The sequence below is a fragment of the Nicotiana sylvestris genome, chromosome 2 (assembly GCF_000393655.2).
Source record: "Nicotiana sylvestris chromosome 2, ASM39365v2, whole genome shotgun sequence".
NCBI lineage: Eukaryota > Viridiplantae > Streptophyta > Magnoliopsida > Solanales > Solanaceae > Nicotiana > Nicotiana sylvestris.
The window spans coordinates 145,475,761-145,493,134 of record NC_091058.1 but is presented as its reverse complement, the minus strand read 5'-3'; the positions used below and the strand labels follow the sequence as shown (position 1 = coordinate 145,493,134).

At 41.7% G+C, this 17,374-nt stretch overlaps 1 protein-coding gene across 1 annotated transcript; it reads right to left on the bottom strand.

Annotated features, from left to right (window-relative positions):
* Positions 1-2,019: 2,019 nt before the first annotated feature.
* On the bottom strand, positions 2,020-17,108 carry LOC138885728 (putative pentatricopeptide repeat-containing protein At1g77010, mitochondrial). Its single transcript, XM_070166706.1, has 2 exons — positions 17,004-17,108; positions 2,020-2,439 (listed from the first exon to the last, which is right to left on the bottom strand). Exons 1-2 carry the CDS (start codon positions 17,106-17,108, stop codon positions 2,020-2,022), a joined length of 525 nt encoding a protein of 174 aa, XP_070022807.1.
* Positions 17,109-17,374: the final 266 nt, after the last annotated feature.

Sequence of the window (17,374 nt, the reverse complement as noted above, 5' to 3'; positions counted from 1 at the left end):
TGACATACAATACAACAACAACAACAACGACTCAGTATAATCCCACAAGTGGGGTCTGGGGAGGGTAATATGTACGCAGACGTTACCCCTACCCCGAAGGGTAGAGAGGCTGTTTCCAGGAGACCCTCGGCTCAAAAAGCAATAGGAGATGATATATTAGTACCATAAAAATGCGTATCAAAAATAACAACAATATATAAGAGATATGAAATATGAAATACAGTATACGAAATACGAAATAGATGGCTGGTATAATACAACTAGAAAGTAAAGCCCTGCGTCAATAGACGACCAATGACATTCCTAGTCTAACTCCTAACTGGATAGTCTCACTCTATTGTGCTGTAAAAATATTCACACTCTCCCCTAACCTACAACCTTAATGCTCGACCTCCATAATTCCCTATCAAGGGTCATGTCCTCAGTAATCCTAAGTCGCGCCATGTCCTGTCTGATCACCTTTCCCCAATACTTCTTAGGTCTTCATCTATCTCTCTGCATGCCCACTACAGCCAGTCGCTCACACCTCCTCACCGGTGCATCAGTGCTCCTCCTCTGAATGTGCCCGAACCATCTGAGTCTTACTTCCCGCATCTTGTCCTCCATGGGGGCCACGCCCACCTTCTCTCGAATATCTTCATTCCTAATCTTATCCATCCTTGTATGCCCGCACATCCACCTCAACATCCTCATCTCTGCTACTTTCATCTTCTGGATGTGTGAGTTCTTTACCGGCCAACATTCAGTTCCATACAACATGGCAGGCCTAACCACTGCTCTATAAAACTTACCTTTTAGTAACGGTGGCACTTTCTTGTCACACAAGACTCCCGACGCTAACCTCCACTTCATCCACCCCACCCCTATACGGTGTGTGACATCCTCGTCAATCTCCCCGATCCCCTGAATAACCGATCCAAGGTACTTGAAACTACCTCTCTTGGGAATGACTTGAGAGTCAAGCCTCACTTCAACTCCCGCTTCCGTCGGCTCAACTCCAAATTTGCACTCGAGGTATTCCGTCTTCGTCCTACTCAACTTGAAACCTTTAGACTCAAGAGCATGTCTCCAAATCTCTAGCCTCTCGTTGACGCCGCCTCTTGTCTCGTCAATTAGAATAATGTCATCAGCAAATAGCATGCACCATGGAACCTCCCCTTGAATATGATGAGTCAGTGCATCCATCACCAGGGCAAATAGGAATGGGCTGAGCGCAGACCCTTGGTGCAACCCCGTAATAACTGGAAAGTGTTCAGAGTCGCCTCCTACTGTCCTAACCCGAGTCTTAGCTCCATCATACATGTCTTTAATCACCCTAATATAGTTACTCGGGACCCCTTTATCCTCTAAGCAGCTCCATAAGACCTTCCTAGGAACCTTATCGTACGCTTTCTCCAGATCAATAAACACCATGTGGAGATCCTTCTTCTTATCTCTGTACTGTTCCACCATCCTCCTAATAAGGTGGATAGCTTCTGTGGTAGATCGTCCCGGCATGAACCCGAACTGGTTGTCTGAAATAGATTTTTTATTTGAATGTTGTATGGAATTTGAACAATAGTTGTATAATATATGAATCATTATATAAAATTTGCATTTAAGTTATCAATACAATCTTTTTACATAAAGTTATTGATATGTATCAAAATTGTATTAAGATAATAAGTTTTGTTAGAATTTTAGAGAGGAAGAAGCACACACCACAGACAAAATATATACAAATCAGATACAAAATATATACAAAGACATATTATATAAAAATTGAATTTAAGTTGTATGATATTGTATTTGTATATAACTGGATAGAAATAATGTATGAAAGTTGTAGATAAATTGTAAATAAGTTGTAGTTGTACGAAATTTACTTTTACTATGTATAAATCAGGTACAAAATATACAAAAAACATATTGTATAAAACATTTATTTAAATTGTATGATATTGTAGTTTTATTTAACTTGGTAGAATAATGTATGAAAGTTGTCTACAAATTGTAAATAAATTGTATACTATATAATTACTATGTATAAATCAAAAGATCAATTAAAGAGGCAGAGACTATTTGATCACACTCAATGCCGATGATAACAGCTCTTGCGAAAATCTGTTCACCAAGTTCAACTGATGTAATTCTTGCATAGGCACTGATCACACTTGAAAAACTAAATTTGTCCATCCTAAAATGCATCCTATTCATCCTGCGGAAAAGATCCGGTGCTTCAACTAGACAACCAGTTTGAATAAGACCTATTAACATAGAGTTCCAAGATACTAATCTCTTATAGGGCGTTGACTCAAATAACTTTCTCGCCTCTTCAATTCTGTTGGAATTAAAATAAATGGTAATCATAGAATTAAGAAAGACATTGTCATGTACTTTGACTTCGTTAAAGACATTGGCAGCTTCATCAGGACGTCCACATTTAGCATATGTGTCACACTGACAATGAGAAGATATGGTTTTTTAAGGATAAAAAAAAGACCGAAACAGTTAGCAAACAGAAATCCCTAAATATAAGTTTGATCTGTAGAGAAGAGGTGAGAGAGGAGAGAAAAAAGGAAAAGGGGATAACTAAATCCCTGATTGAAGGCACTAATAATGGATTGAGAGCCTTTTAAGGTGGAATATATACATTTTGTAGCTAAAATGTGTTTAGGTCGGGTAAATACAAAAACTTGAATATTTTTCATAATATTGTTTCAAATAGTATACACTACTAGAAAAAACCGACCAAGGTCGATCAAAAAATCAGCCAAAAAATCGACCAAAGTTGGTCGGTTTTTCAAAAAAAAAAATTACAAAACCAACCAACTTTGGTTGGTTTTCTTTGGCACAAAAATGTGGGAACTGGGGCGGCTGGTGGATCTACAGGTGCTGCCCTAGCTGCTGTGCGGGCTGCACCCCTGCCCTTACCACGGCCTCGATCACGTCATCGGCCTCTAATGGCCCCAGCAGGTGGTACTGGTGGTCGTCCGTCCTGAACGGTAGCAAGTGTCCTCACCATCTGTGAGAGAATAGAATAACAGAAGTTTAGTACTAGAATCAAAAGATTCACACGACAGGAACGCAAAAATGAGAAGTTTTCCTAAAGGTTCTACAGCCTACCGAGGATAAATACAGACGTCTCTGTATCGATCCGCAAGACTCTACTAAACCGGCTCATGACTCGCGATACCTATGTAACCTAGGCTCTGATACCAACTTGTCACAACCCCAAATACCCCGGTCGTGATGGCGCCTATCACAGTACTAGATAAGCTAACCCAACAAGTAACCACAGTGAAGTCTTTTTATAAAACCATTTTCTCAAACTGATTAAGTCTCGAATTCCCATATGAAATATATAAATCTACTGAAATGTGCGGAAAACAGATCAAAATATACCAACACAACCCAACAATCCGGTGTCACAAGTTAAGAGCCTCTAAATACAACCCAAACTGTCTGACTAATACATCATAAATCTAAATATGCAGAAAACTAAGATAAGAAGGAGGAAAGTAGGGTTGTGAATGTCGTGCAACTACCTTGCAATCTCCGGTAAAGCTATGAGAGTGGTAAGAACCCTCACTCTACTGCCCGGGCACGTGGATCGACACACAAGGTAGGGAGTAACGTGAGTACGTCAACTCTGTAAGTAACTAAAGTAAATAAGGTCTGAGTGCAGTGACGAGCAGTAAAAACCATATAATAAGTCTCAACAGAAAATTTCAAGTCAAATTCTGCAATTTAAAAGTTAGTCATCTGGTAAAAACTTTAGTTTCAATTAAAAATACTCTGAGATCACTTATTTAGCAGTTTTCAATAGAGGCTCAGTATTAAAAGAAGAGTGGAAGCAACAAAATGTCATAAACGGACCCCTAGGACAAGGTATCACTCATAAATACAGCCTCTCGGGCAAGCCTCTCAGTCACTCGTGACTCAACTCTCGTCAATAGTACTCACACTCACCACTCCGGCTCAATAATATCTCATAATAGTAATAATCATAATAACCGTTGCGGTGTGCAACTCGATCCATAGTTTATATTCGACTACGCTCATTGGAGGTGTACAAATATATATATATATATATATATATATATATATATATATATATATCACTGCAGTGTGCAACCCAATCCATATAATTATCGCTGCAGCGTGCAGCCCGATCCATAATATATATAATATTGTTGCGGCGTGCAGCCCGATCCATAATATATATAATATTGATGCAGCGTACAACCCGATCCATAATATATATATATAATCCTCATCATTAGGTCCTCAACCTCCCTCAATCATTAACCTCACAGCCACTCGGGCATATCAGTAGAAATCAAGGAAATCAGCCCAAACAGTTTTCACATATTAAGAAGTAAAGTGATAAAACCGGATTTAAACAATAAGCAGGTAAAACATGACTGAGGATATACTATCAAAACAAGTAGAGTGAGGAAAATAGTAAAAATACCCCTAAGGGTCTAAACAAGTAGGCACAAGGCCCCAAACATGGCATACAATACAAAATATAGTATCAATCTCTAAAATACGGGATATCATAAGATTTCAAATCAAATACGCGGCTTAATAGTCACTACGGGACGGACCAAGTCATAATCCCTATCGGTGCATGCCCACACGCTCGTCAACTAGCATGTATGTCACCTCATTTATCAAAACAATGCGAAATACCGTGGTTTTATACCCTCAGGTCCAGATTTACAATGGTTACTTACCTCAAACCGGATGAAATACTACTCCGTGACGATCTTGCCTCTCGCCTCAGCCTCAACTCGCATCGAATCTACCCAAAATCAGAATCATAACATTAGAATATGCTAAGGAAACGAAGCCCATGCGAAAATAATCAAATTATACCAAAAATCCCGAAGTTGTTCCAACCTGACCCCCGAGCCCACGTCTCGAAATTCGATAAAAGTCACATCAATGGAATCCTTATCCTCCCACGAGTTCATACATACCAAGAATACCAAAATTCGACCATAAATGATCCCTCCAATTTGTAGATTAAGGTCTCCAATTTCCAAGCCCTAACTCCCTAATTTTAGACTTCAAATCCCCTAAATTTCATGTTTAATTGGGTAAAAATCACAATAGGATCGAGTATTACGTTCATAATTCTTACCTCCAAGAAGTTCTCTTTGATTCCTTCTTCAATCTCCCTCAAGAAGCTCCAAAACCAAGTCAAAAATGGTGAACTTAGGCCAAAAATCGCGAAAATGGTCTTTTAAAACATTCTGCCCAGCTATTAAAATTACTTAATCGCGATCGCGAAGCACAAACTTTGTTGGCCCAGAATATACCTTACGCTATCGTGAAAATCCCCTCTCGTTCGTGAAGCATAATCACCCAAACCTACGCGATCGCATCTTGCCTCATGCGATCGCATAGAGCAATCACCTCACAAAGCTATCCGAACTATCGGAATTCACATCCGAGCCCTTTTTCACATAAGTCAACATCTAGTTGACTTTTCCAACTTAAGCTTACTCAAAAGAGACTAAGTGTCTTAAACCTTACCAAAACCTCTCCGAACCCGAACCAACCAACTCGATAACACATAATACAGCTGAGCAAGGCAATAAGAAGCAGAAATAGGGGAAACGGAGCGGTAACTCATGAAACGACCAGCCGGGTCGTTACATCCTCCCCCTCTTAAACAAACGTTCGTCCTCGAACGAGTCAAGAAACATACCAGAAGCCTCAAATAGGTGAGGATATCTTCTCCGCATCTCCCGCTCGGTCTACCAGGTAGCCTCCTCCACGGGTCGACCTCTCCACTGCACTTTTACTAAAGCTATATCCTTTGACCTCAACTTTCGAACCTGACACTCCAAAATAGCCGTTGGCTCCACATCATAAGTCAAATCATCATCTAACTGGATCGTGCTGAAATCCAAAACATGAGACGGATCGCCATATACCTTCGGAGCATAGAAACATGAAATACTGGATGCACACTCGATAAACTAGGTGGCGAAGCAAGCTCATAAACCACCTCCCCAATCCTCCAAAGCACCTCAAAAGGCCCAATGAACCGAGGACTCAATTTACCCTTCTTCCCAAATCTCATAACACCCTTCATGGGTGAAACTTTCAACAGAACCTTCTCACCAACCATGTAGGACACATCCCGAACCTTCCTATCAGCATAACGCTTTTGTCTCGGCAATGCTGTACAAAGCCTCTCTTGAATCACCTTCACCTTGTCTAAAGCATCCTACACCATGTCTGTACCCAATAGCCTAGCCTCACCCGGCTCAAACCAGCCGACCGGAGATCTACACCATCTCTCATACAAAGCCTCATATGGAGCCATCTGAATACTCGACTGATAGCTATTGTTGTAAGCAAAGTCTACGAGTGGTAGAAACTGATCCCATGACACTCCAAAATCAATGACACAAGCGTGCAACATGTCCTCCAATATCTGAATAGTGCTCTCGGACTGCCCGTCCATCTGAGTGTGAAAAGTTGTGGTCAACTCAACCTGAGTACCCAACTCTTGCTGTACCAACCTCCAAAACTGTGAATTAAACTGAGTACCTTTATCTGAAAAGATGGAAACTAGGATACCATGCAAACGAACAATCTCTCGGATATAGATCTCTGCCAACTGCTCTGAAGAATAGGTAGTACAAACTGGAATGAAGTGCGCGGACTTGTCCAGCCGATCCACAATCACCCAAATAGCATCGAACTTCTTCAAAGTTCATGGGAGCCCAACTACAAAGTCCATGGTGATCCGCTCTCACTTTCACTCTGGAATATCCATCTGCTGAAGCAAGCCACCTGGTCTCTGATGCTCATACTTCACTTGCTGACAATTGAGACACCGAGCTACTAATCCCACAATGTCCTTTTTCATACTCCTCCCCTAATAATGTTGTCTCAAATCCTGATACATCTTCGCGGCACCTGGATGGATAGAATACCGCGAGCTATGGGCCTCCTCCAGAATCAACTTTTGAAGCACATCCACTTGGGAACACATATCCGGCCATGCATCCTCAATACTCTGTCATCACCAATAGTCACATCTCTGGCATCATCGTGTTGAACTCTGTCCTTTAGGACAAGCAAATGAGGGTCATCATACTAGTTCTCTCTAATGAGATCAAATAAGGAAGACCAAGAAATCACACAAGCCAATGCCCGACTGGGATCCGAAATATCTAACCTCACGAATTAATTAGCCAAGGCCTGAACATCAACTGCAAGAGGTCTCTCCCCAATAGGAATATACGCCAAACTCCCCATACTCACCGCCTTCCTACTCAAGGCATCGGCCGCCACATTGGTCTTTCCCAGATGGTATAAGATAGTAATATCATAATCCTTTAGCAGCTCCAACCATCTCTGCTGCCTCTAATTGAGATCCTTCTGTTTGAACAAGTGCTGGAGGCTATGATTATCAGTAAACATCTTACAAGACACACCATACAAATAATGCCTCCAGATCTTCAACGTGTGAACAATGGCAGCCAACTCTAGATCATGATCGGGGTAATTCTTCTCATGGGGCTTCAACTAACGAGAAGCATAAGCAATAACTCTACCTTCCTACATCAACACATACCCAATACCAACTCTCGAAGCATCACAATACACGGTATATGAACCCGAAGCTGATGGCAAAACTAACACTGAAGTTGTGGTCAAGGCAGTCTTAAGCTTCTGAAAGCTCTCCTTACACTCATCTGACCACCTGAATAGAGCACCCTTTTGAGTCAACTTGGTCAAGGGTGATGCTATAGATGAAAATCCTTGAACAAACCGACGGTAATAACCCACCAAACCAAGAAAACTGCAAATCTCTGTGGCTGAGGACGGCCTAGACCAACTCTGAACCGCCTCTATCTTCTTAGGATCAACCTGAATACCCTCGCTGGACACCACATGCCCCAAGAAAGCCACTAAACTGAGCCAAAACTCACACTTGGAGAACTTTGCATAAAGCTTCTCCTCCCTCAATCTCTGTAGCACAACTCTCAAATGCTTCATGAGCTCCTCCTAACTACACGAATACACCAGAATATCATTAATGAAAACTATGACAAACGAGTCAAGATAAGGCCGAAACACGATGTTCATAAAATGCATGAATGTTGTTGGGGCATTGGTCAGCCCAAAAGACATCACAAGAAACTCATAATGACCATATCGGGTCTTGAAAGCTATCTTAAGAATATCCGAGTCCTTGATCCTCAACTGGTGATAACTTGAATGGAGATCAATCTTGAAGAACACTCTCGCTCTCTAAAGCTCGTCAAACAAATCATCGATATGAGGCAAAGGATACTCGTTCTTGATTGTTACTTTTTTCATATGCATGTAATCCATGCACATACTCATCGTGTCATCCTTCTTCCTCACAAATAGAACAGGCGCACCCCAAGGCGACACACTAGACCGAATAAACACCTTATCAAAGAGTTCCTAAAGCTGCTCCTCCAACTCTTTCAACTCCACCGGTGCCATTCGATACGGTGGAATAGAAATGGGCTAAGTGCCTGGCACTAGATCAATACCAAAATTAATATCCTTGTCCGGTGGCATACTCGGCATGTCTGTAGGAAAAACATCGGGAAAATCCCTTACAACAGGAACAGAATCAATACTGGAGTCTCTGCACTGACATCCCTCACCAAGGCTAAGTATGAAAGACAACCCTACCCAACCATCTGTTGGACCTTCAGAAATGAAATCACCCTGCTTGGGAGAAAATTAGTCGAACCTTGACACTCAATCCATGGCACACCCGGCAAATCCAACGTCACTGTCTTAGAATGACAGTCAAATATAGCACGACACGGAGATAGCCAATCCATGCCCAATATCACGTCTAAGTCTACCATACACAACAACAATAGGTCCATTCGGGTCTCCAGACCCCCAATAGTCACCACACATGATCGGTATACACGGTCTACAATACAGTATCGCCCACTCGAGTAGATACACGAACAGATAAAACAAGAGACTCATGAGGCGTATCCAAATAACGAGAAAAATATGATGACACATATGAAAAAGTAGAACCGAGATCGAATAACACAGAGGCATCTCTGTGGCTGATTGAGACAATACATGTAATCACAGCATTTGAAGCAATAGCATCGGGTGTAGCTAGGAGTGCATAGAAATGAGCCTGACCACCACCTGATCGACCTTCCCTTCTGGGGCGACCCCTAACTGACTAAACCTCACCCATAACTTCCTTAGCGGGTTGTGAAGTAACTGGAACTGAAGTCAAGGGCTGACCCCTCTATAGAGACGGACCCTCAAAAAGACGAGGACACTGCCTCCTCATATTCCCAAACTCTCCACAATCATAACAACTCCTCGGTGCTGGAGGCGGGGACTGAAGGGAACCCCTAGCACCGGGATGACTAGCAGATACACTTGGCATAGAAGTGAACTGATGGAGCACAGGACGAACTCTGGGCTGGAAGGACACTGAGTGATGAATGGCCCTGATGAGAACTGTGAGAACCATGACCCGATGATGCCCCACGATAACCTGGTGAGCTGACTGAGCATGCGTAAATGCACGTCCTCTGCCGTGCTGAAACTGACCCCTCGAAGGAGCACTACCAAAGCTACAAGATCCCTGAGGCCTCTTGGCCTCCCTCTCCACTCGCTCCTAACGACGAACTGACTCAATCTCGTGGGCGATGTCAACAACCTTCTCAAAAGTAGCACCTGACACCTTCTCCCTAGTCATGAGAATCTGAAGCTGATATGTGAGGCCATCAACGAACCTCCTAATCCTCTCCCTATCTGTGGGAACAACCAGACCGCATGACGAGCTAACTCAGAGAACCGCATCTTATACTGTGTCACAGTCATATCTCCCTGACGCAACTGCTCGAACTGCCTGCACAGCTCCTCTCTGCGAGACTGTGGCACATACTTCTCTAGAAAAAGAATAGAGAACTGCTGCCAGGTAAGGGGCGCTGCATCAACAGGCCTACACCTCTTATAAGCCTCCCACCAAGTAAAGGCATCTCCAGAAAACTTAAAATTAGTAAATGCTACACCACTGGTCTCTAGAATGCCTGATGTACGAAGAACCCTCTGAAACTTATCCAACAAACCCTAGGCATCCTCGCCCTGTGTACCACTGAAAGTCGGAGGCTGAAGTCTACCAAATCTCTCCAATCGACGCTGCTCCTCATCAGGCATAACTGGTACCACATACTCCTAAGCTGGTGCAACCGGCTGGGATGGAGGTGCCCCCGGTGTTTGAAGTCCCTGCACAACCTGCTCAAGTGTGTGAGCAACAGGAGTCTGAGTGCCTCCCCCAGCCTGAGAAGTAGTTGCGGTCATAGTAACTGAGACCGCCTGAGCCAGGCCAGTGCATACTTATAGAATCTGAGCTAAAGCCTCCTGGAGCCCTAGAATCACAATAGGCACAGTCGGTGCTGCTGGAGCGTCCGCAACTGGAACCTGATCATGAACTGGGCGGCTGGTGGATCTACAGGTGTCACCCTAGCTACTGTGCCGGCTACACCTCTGCCTCTACCACGGCCTCGACCGCATCCTCGGCGTCTAGTGGCCCCAGCTAGTGGTACTGATGGTCGTTCGTCCTGATCAGTAGCACGTATCCTCACCATCTGTGAGAGAATAGAATAACAGAAGTTTAGTACTAGAATCAATAGATTCACATGACAGGAATTCAAAAATGAGAAGCTTTCCTAAAGGTTCTACAGCCTCCCAAGGATAAATACAGATGTCTCCATATCGATCCGCGAGACTCTACTAAACCGGCTCATGACTCGCGAGACCTATGTAACCTAGGCTCTGATACCAACTTGTCACAACCCCAAATACCCCGGTCGTGATGGCGCCTATCACAGTACTAGATAAGCTAACCCAACAAGTAACCACAGTGAAGTCTTTTTATAAAACCATTTTCTCAAACTGATTAAGTCTCGAATTCCCATATGAAATATATAAATCTACTGAAATGTGCGGAAAACAGATCAAAATATACCAACACAACCCAACAATCCGGTGTCACAAGTTAAGAGCCTCTAAATACAACCCAAACTGTCTGACTAATACATCATAAATCTAAATATGCAGAAAACTAAGATAAGAAGGAGGAAAGTAGGGTTGTGAATGTCGTGCAACTACCTTGCAATCTCCGGTAAAGCTATGAGAGCGCTGGGAACCCTCACTCTACTGCCCGGGCACGTGGATCGACACACAAGGTAGGGAGTAACGTGAGTACGTCAACTCTGTAAGTAACTAAAGTAAATAAGGTCTGAGTGCAGTGACGAGCAGTAAAAACCATATAATAAGTCTCAACAGAAAATTTCAAGTCAAATTCTACAATTTAAAAGTCAGTCATCTCGTAAAAACATCAGTTTCAATTAAAAATACTCTAAGATCACTTATTTAGCAATTTTCAACAGAGGCTCAGTATAAAAAGAAGAGTGAAAGCAACAAAATATCATAAACAGGCCCCTGGGGCATGGTATCACTCATAAATATAGCCTCGCGGGCAAGCCTCTTAGTGACTCGTGACTCAGCTCCCATCAACAGTACTCACACTCAGCACTGTGGCTCAATAATATCTCATAATAGTAATAATCAAAATAACCGTTGTGGCGTATAGCCCAATCCATAGTTTATAGTCGACTACACTCACTAGGGTGTACAGACTCCGAAGGGGCTCCTACAGCCCAAGCATCATATCACTGCAGCGCGCAGCCCGGTCAAATATGTATATATATATATATAGCTGAGGCGTGCAGACCGATCCATATAAGTATCATTATGGCATGCAGCCCGATCCATAATATATATATATATATATATATATATATATATATATAATATTGTTGTGACGTGCAGCTCGATCCATAATAAATATAATATTGTTGCGGCGTGCAGCCCGTTCCATAATATATATATATAATCCTTAGCATTAGGTCCTCAACCTCCCTCAATCATTAACCTCACAGCCATTCGGGCATATCAGTGGAAATCAGAGAACTCAGCCCAAACAGTTTTCACATATTAAGAAGTAGAGTGATAAAATCAGATTTAAACAATAAACAGGTAAAATATGACTGAGGATATTCTTTCAAAATAAATAGAGTGAGGAAAATAGTTAAAATGCCCCTAAGGGTCTAAATAGGTAGGCACAAGGCCCCAAACATGGCATTTAGCCCAAAATATAGTATCAATCTCTAAAATACAGGATATCATAAGATTTCAAATCAAATACGCAGCTTAATAGTCGTTACGGGACGGGCTAAGTCACAATCTCTACCGGTGCACGCCCACACGCTCATCACCTAGCATGTGTGTCACCTCATTTATCAAAACAATGCGAAATATCGGGGTTTTATATACCCTCAGGTCCAGATTTTCAATGGTTATTTACCTTAAATCGGATGAAATACTACTCCGTGATGCCCTTTCCTCTCGCCTCCGCCTCAACTCGCGTCAAATCTACCCAAAATCAGAATCATAACATTAGAATATGCTAAGGGAACGAAGCCCATGCGAAAATAATCAAATTATACCAAAAATCCCGAAATTGGTCCAACTCGACCCCCGAGCCCACGTCTCGAAATTCGATAAAAGTAACATCAATGGAATTCTTATCCTCCCACGAGTTCATACATACCAAGAATATCAAAATCTGACCACAAATGACCCCTCAAATTCCTAGATTAAGGTCTCCAATTTCCAAGCTCTAACTCCCAATTTTAGGCTTCAAATCACCCAAATTTCATGTTTTATTAGGTAGAAATCACAATAGGATCGAGTATTATGTCCATAATTCTTACCTCCAAGAAGTTCTCTTTGATTTCCTCTTCAATCTCCCTCAAGAAGCTCCAAAACCAAGTCAAAATGGTGAACTTAGGCCAAAAATCGTGAAAATGGCCTTTTTAAACATTCTGCCCAACTATTAAAATTACTTAATCGCGATCGCGAAGAAGAAACTTTGTTGGCCCAGAATTTACCTTATGCGATCTCGAAAATCCCCTCGCGTTCGCGAAGCTTAATAACCCAAACCTACGCGATCGCGTCTTGCCTCACGCGGTCGCATAGAGCAATCACCTCCCGGAGCTATCCGAACCATCGGAATTCACATCTGAGCCCTTTTTCATATAAGTCAACATCTAGTTGACTTTTCCAACTTAAGCTTACTCAAAAGAGACTAAGTGTCTCAAACCTTACCAAAACCTCTCTGAACCCAAACCAACCAACCCGATAACACATAATACAGTTGAACAAGGCAATAAGAAGTAGAAATGGGGGAAACGGAGCGGTAAATCATGAAACGAGCGGCCGGGTCGTTACAGTTTTATAAATCTATGGCTACCATGAACAAGAGGCAGCTACAAGCGGAACGCAGGTATATCTTCAAATACAGAAACCATCGAACACAACAACAACAATAGACAACATCTACACGCAATGTGCAGAATTGTAGTATCAGTACAACCGGCCCCATGTACTGGTAATTAGCAAAACTAACCTTAGGTTGAAAGAAGTGACGAGCTGGAACATAGGTCGGGTCCAACACTAATAACCAACAGCAGTTCATACTAGATCATATAAATGAGGAAGTAACTCAAAGATAAAATGCTCAGCTTTTTCACAATTTTTCGAAAATAGTTCCGCTTTTCAAGAATATCAGTGAAACTCAAATCCTTTACCGAAATCGTCTTAAAATATGAGATAGTTTGAAAACTATAATTTTCTAAAAATCCTTTTCACAATAAATAAGATGTTTCATTTTCTTTCAAGATAACAAGTGTGAAATACATCTCTATGCCACATATCAATGTGTGTAAAAGTCATGAATGACGTGATACCGTACAGTATGAGGAAAAATGCATCTCTATGCTTGTATGTCATGTGTGCATGTCAGTGCCATGTATCTCAGAGATGAATCATGTACTCACACTCTCAAAGTACTCAATATCACTGTCTCACACTTTTCACTCATCATGCTCAACCACTCGGTACTGTATATGGCCCATTTGGCCCAGAGAAGATCCATCCCGGAATATATACATCACTGACCATCAGTCACTCAGTACCGAGGAAGGCCAATCAGGACCCATGGAGAAGATCCATCTCCAGGTATAAAAATGCTTCAAACATGATCCATGTCCAGCGAAGATCCATCCCTAAATATAATCAACCGCGCTCACTAGAGGTGTGTACAGACTCCGGAGGGGCTCCTTCAGCCCAAGCGTTATCACAAACCAGATCCAGGCATAAATCAATATTGTTGCGGCATGCAGCCCGATCCTATAACTGTCACTCATAATCAGGCTCTCGGCCTCACTCAGTCATCAATCTCTCCAGTCTCACCCATAGGCTCACAATGTCATGAAGACTAATCCGGAACCATGATATGATGTGCCAATGAATAATAATAGAGACTGAGATATGATATAAATGCATGAATATGACTGAGTACAAAATATCAACGAAAACCAGTGGAATAACATCAAGAATTGACCACTATGGGTCCCAACAATATCATCATAAAACCTAAACATGATATCTAGCATGATTAACAGCTCAACTACTTTATCACATGGTGAAAACACATATATCAACAAGATAGGCCACTATACAGTGCCACGGAAAATAACATAGTCACAATTCGTAGGGTGCACACCCACACGCCATTCACCTCAACACCAATCACATAACACATAATTCGGTGTTTCATACCCTCAGCACTAAGTTTAGAAGAGTACTTATCGAACAAGCCAATTCCAATACTGAGCAAGCCAAGCGATGGTCCAAAAATTTCATCTCTCGTGTTTTGACCTCCGAACGGCTTGAAACCCAATCCATATGGTGAAAATTGCCTCCAAAATCGGCCAAATCCGAGCTCCCCAACTCAAAATATGACTAAATAAACAAACCCTTGTTTTATATATTTTTTGCTAGTTATTTTGCCTCGTTTCTCATGCCAAATCTCGAAACTCACTTTTTATGCCTTTAATGGATTTATTGTGAAATTTTAGTCAAGTTAGGCTTTTGAATCACTCCATTTAACCTTATAATGAAGGAGATATGTTGGTTTCAATATTTGCAAATCGTGCAAACTTTTAAATACGAATTCAGTAGCAATTTCGTAATTAATCTGAAAAATCTGGCAATTCAATTCTTAGTAAAATGACCGTAAATTCCTCATACGATGCCCAAATTCGATGATTCTTTTTGCTATGGCTCCGTAATTACGATACGGATCTAATGCTTCAATCAAAAAAATCGGAGCCTATTTGCTTAATGTGGTACATTTTATTCTTGAAGAAACGACGTCGAAACATAAGAAAAACGAGCGCAACGCAGCCCAAACCTATCTGAAACTCACCCGAGCCCCTCAGGACCCCGTACGAACATACCAACAAGTCCCATAATATAACACGGACCAACTCGATGCCTCAAATCATGCATAACAACATTGAAATAGCGAAACGCGCCTCAAATCAAGCTTAATGAACTTTCGACTTTCAAAACCTTACACCGGAACATATCAAATCAACTCGGAATAAACTCAAATTTTGTACACGAGTCCTAATACATCATATGGAGCTACTCGTGCTCCCAAAATACCGAGCGAAATGCAAATGATTAAAATGACCAGTCGGGTCATTACATTCTTCCCCACTTAAATATGCGTTCGTCCTCGAACGTGCCAAGAGTTTTTTCTAAGTCGTCAAACCACTGTGTAACCTTAACATGCACATACCGGGGGAGATCCCCTCACCCTATTCAATATAGGCCTGACAACACAACATAACTGAAGATCATTACTTCAACCTTAGTTTGTAAACCACAGAATCCAATTTTCAACATCCAGAATTGCTACAAGACCGGAACTTCGCATCTACACACTATATAAGCCTGAACAAGCTATATCAAGTCATAACCACAACCCAAGATGTAATCACCCAACATACCATACAACTGGCATACTCGTAGTAAAAATTTTGATCATGGTAGCTGCTCAAAACAACCCAATACCGGTAATAAACCTCATGTCAAACAAAACCTCATTATAAAGCCTTTATGTACTGTTGATGATGAAAGAAACATGCAGAAACTCATAACCATTCATCAGATCAACCAGTTGTGGAACTCCCTCTACTGTGATAGGAACTATAGCAAATTTCTAAGTCGATCTATCACAATATCCTTCCAAATATACCGCAATCGGATCCGATATCACCCATTCTAGGTCTGATGACCTCATATCATCTAACTCAATCACTATAGTGACATGCCACATCCATACAATCTAAATCCAAAACCCGTGCAATTCGTGCACCAGTAAGCAGCAATCCCAATATACTCAAATTATAGAAAATGACTCAAACGAGAGGACTATCCCACAAGATTAACAAGTACTGCCACAACGAAATGCCGAAAATCCATCACACACCGTAGGACCATCACACCAATCTAACACAAAAGGTTCATACCTCAACATAACCCTGCTGCAATGCGTGACCCCATCCAAATACTGATCCATGGCATATACCTCAAGCCGCATTGCTCAAAATCAACAACCGCGCAAAATTCGACATCAAGCACCCAAAGTGCATTACCATAACCACGGAGAAGCAAATGACACAACACCACACAAAATACGAAAGAGCATAACCAATACGCAATCAATCATGCAATACCCAAATACCCTTCTCGCTCAAATTCTGCTATAAGGCCCCAATAGAACCGCACCATGTGTGCATATAACCAATAAATAACAACTCCTCGTAGCATAGAAGAGTAACTTACAGATCATATTAGAATACCAATGAGCTCAACAACAACCGAATGGCACATCCCTCAACTATAGAAGTATGGAGCCAACCAATCCGACCCGATGTAGAATACACATCCTAATTGGGCCTACAAATGGACCCCAAATCAACTCTGGTCATCCACAAATCAATAAATAACCCTCAAAAGGTCCACAATGGACTAACTATAATGCATACCATCCTCTGACTAGCTTTGGCCACATTTTCACAGTCCACAACCAAGAAACAATTTGCTCCTGAGAACTCCCAGTCTCTAAATCCATAGAACACATGAATCACCATATCTAATCCCCAACTCCACTGCCTGAATGTCTAACGCATCTCTAATATACGATCATCCCATGAGGAATACTTCTAAAAAATTTCTGTGACATAAAACAATATTTGAATATCAACAGTCGATCAACTAGATGAGTACCACAATACCAATAAAGTATCCATAAATCAAAACACATTGCCCCTTCTGACTATATACTCTCATCAAGACATACCAAATAGTAATGTCATTTACCTAGTCATCTGAAACCGTCTATGCTGCCTAAGACATT

Coding starts and splice junctions, on each gene's coding strand:
- LOC138885728 (XM_070166706.1), bottom strand. CDS start 17,108: ATGGTGATTCATGTGTTCTATGGATTTAGAGACTGGGAGTTCTCAGGA. Junction 2,440..17,003: donor CCAAAGCTAGTCAGAGGATG/GTATGCATTATA, acceptor TCTCATTGTCAG/TGTGACACATATGCTAAATG.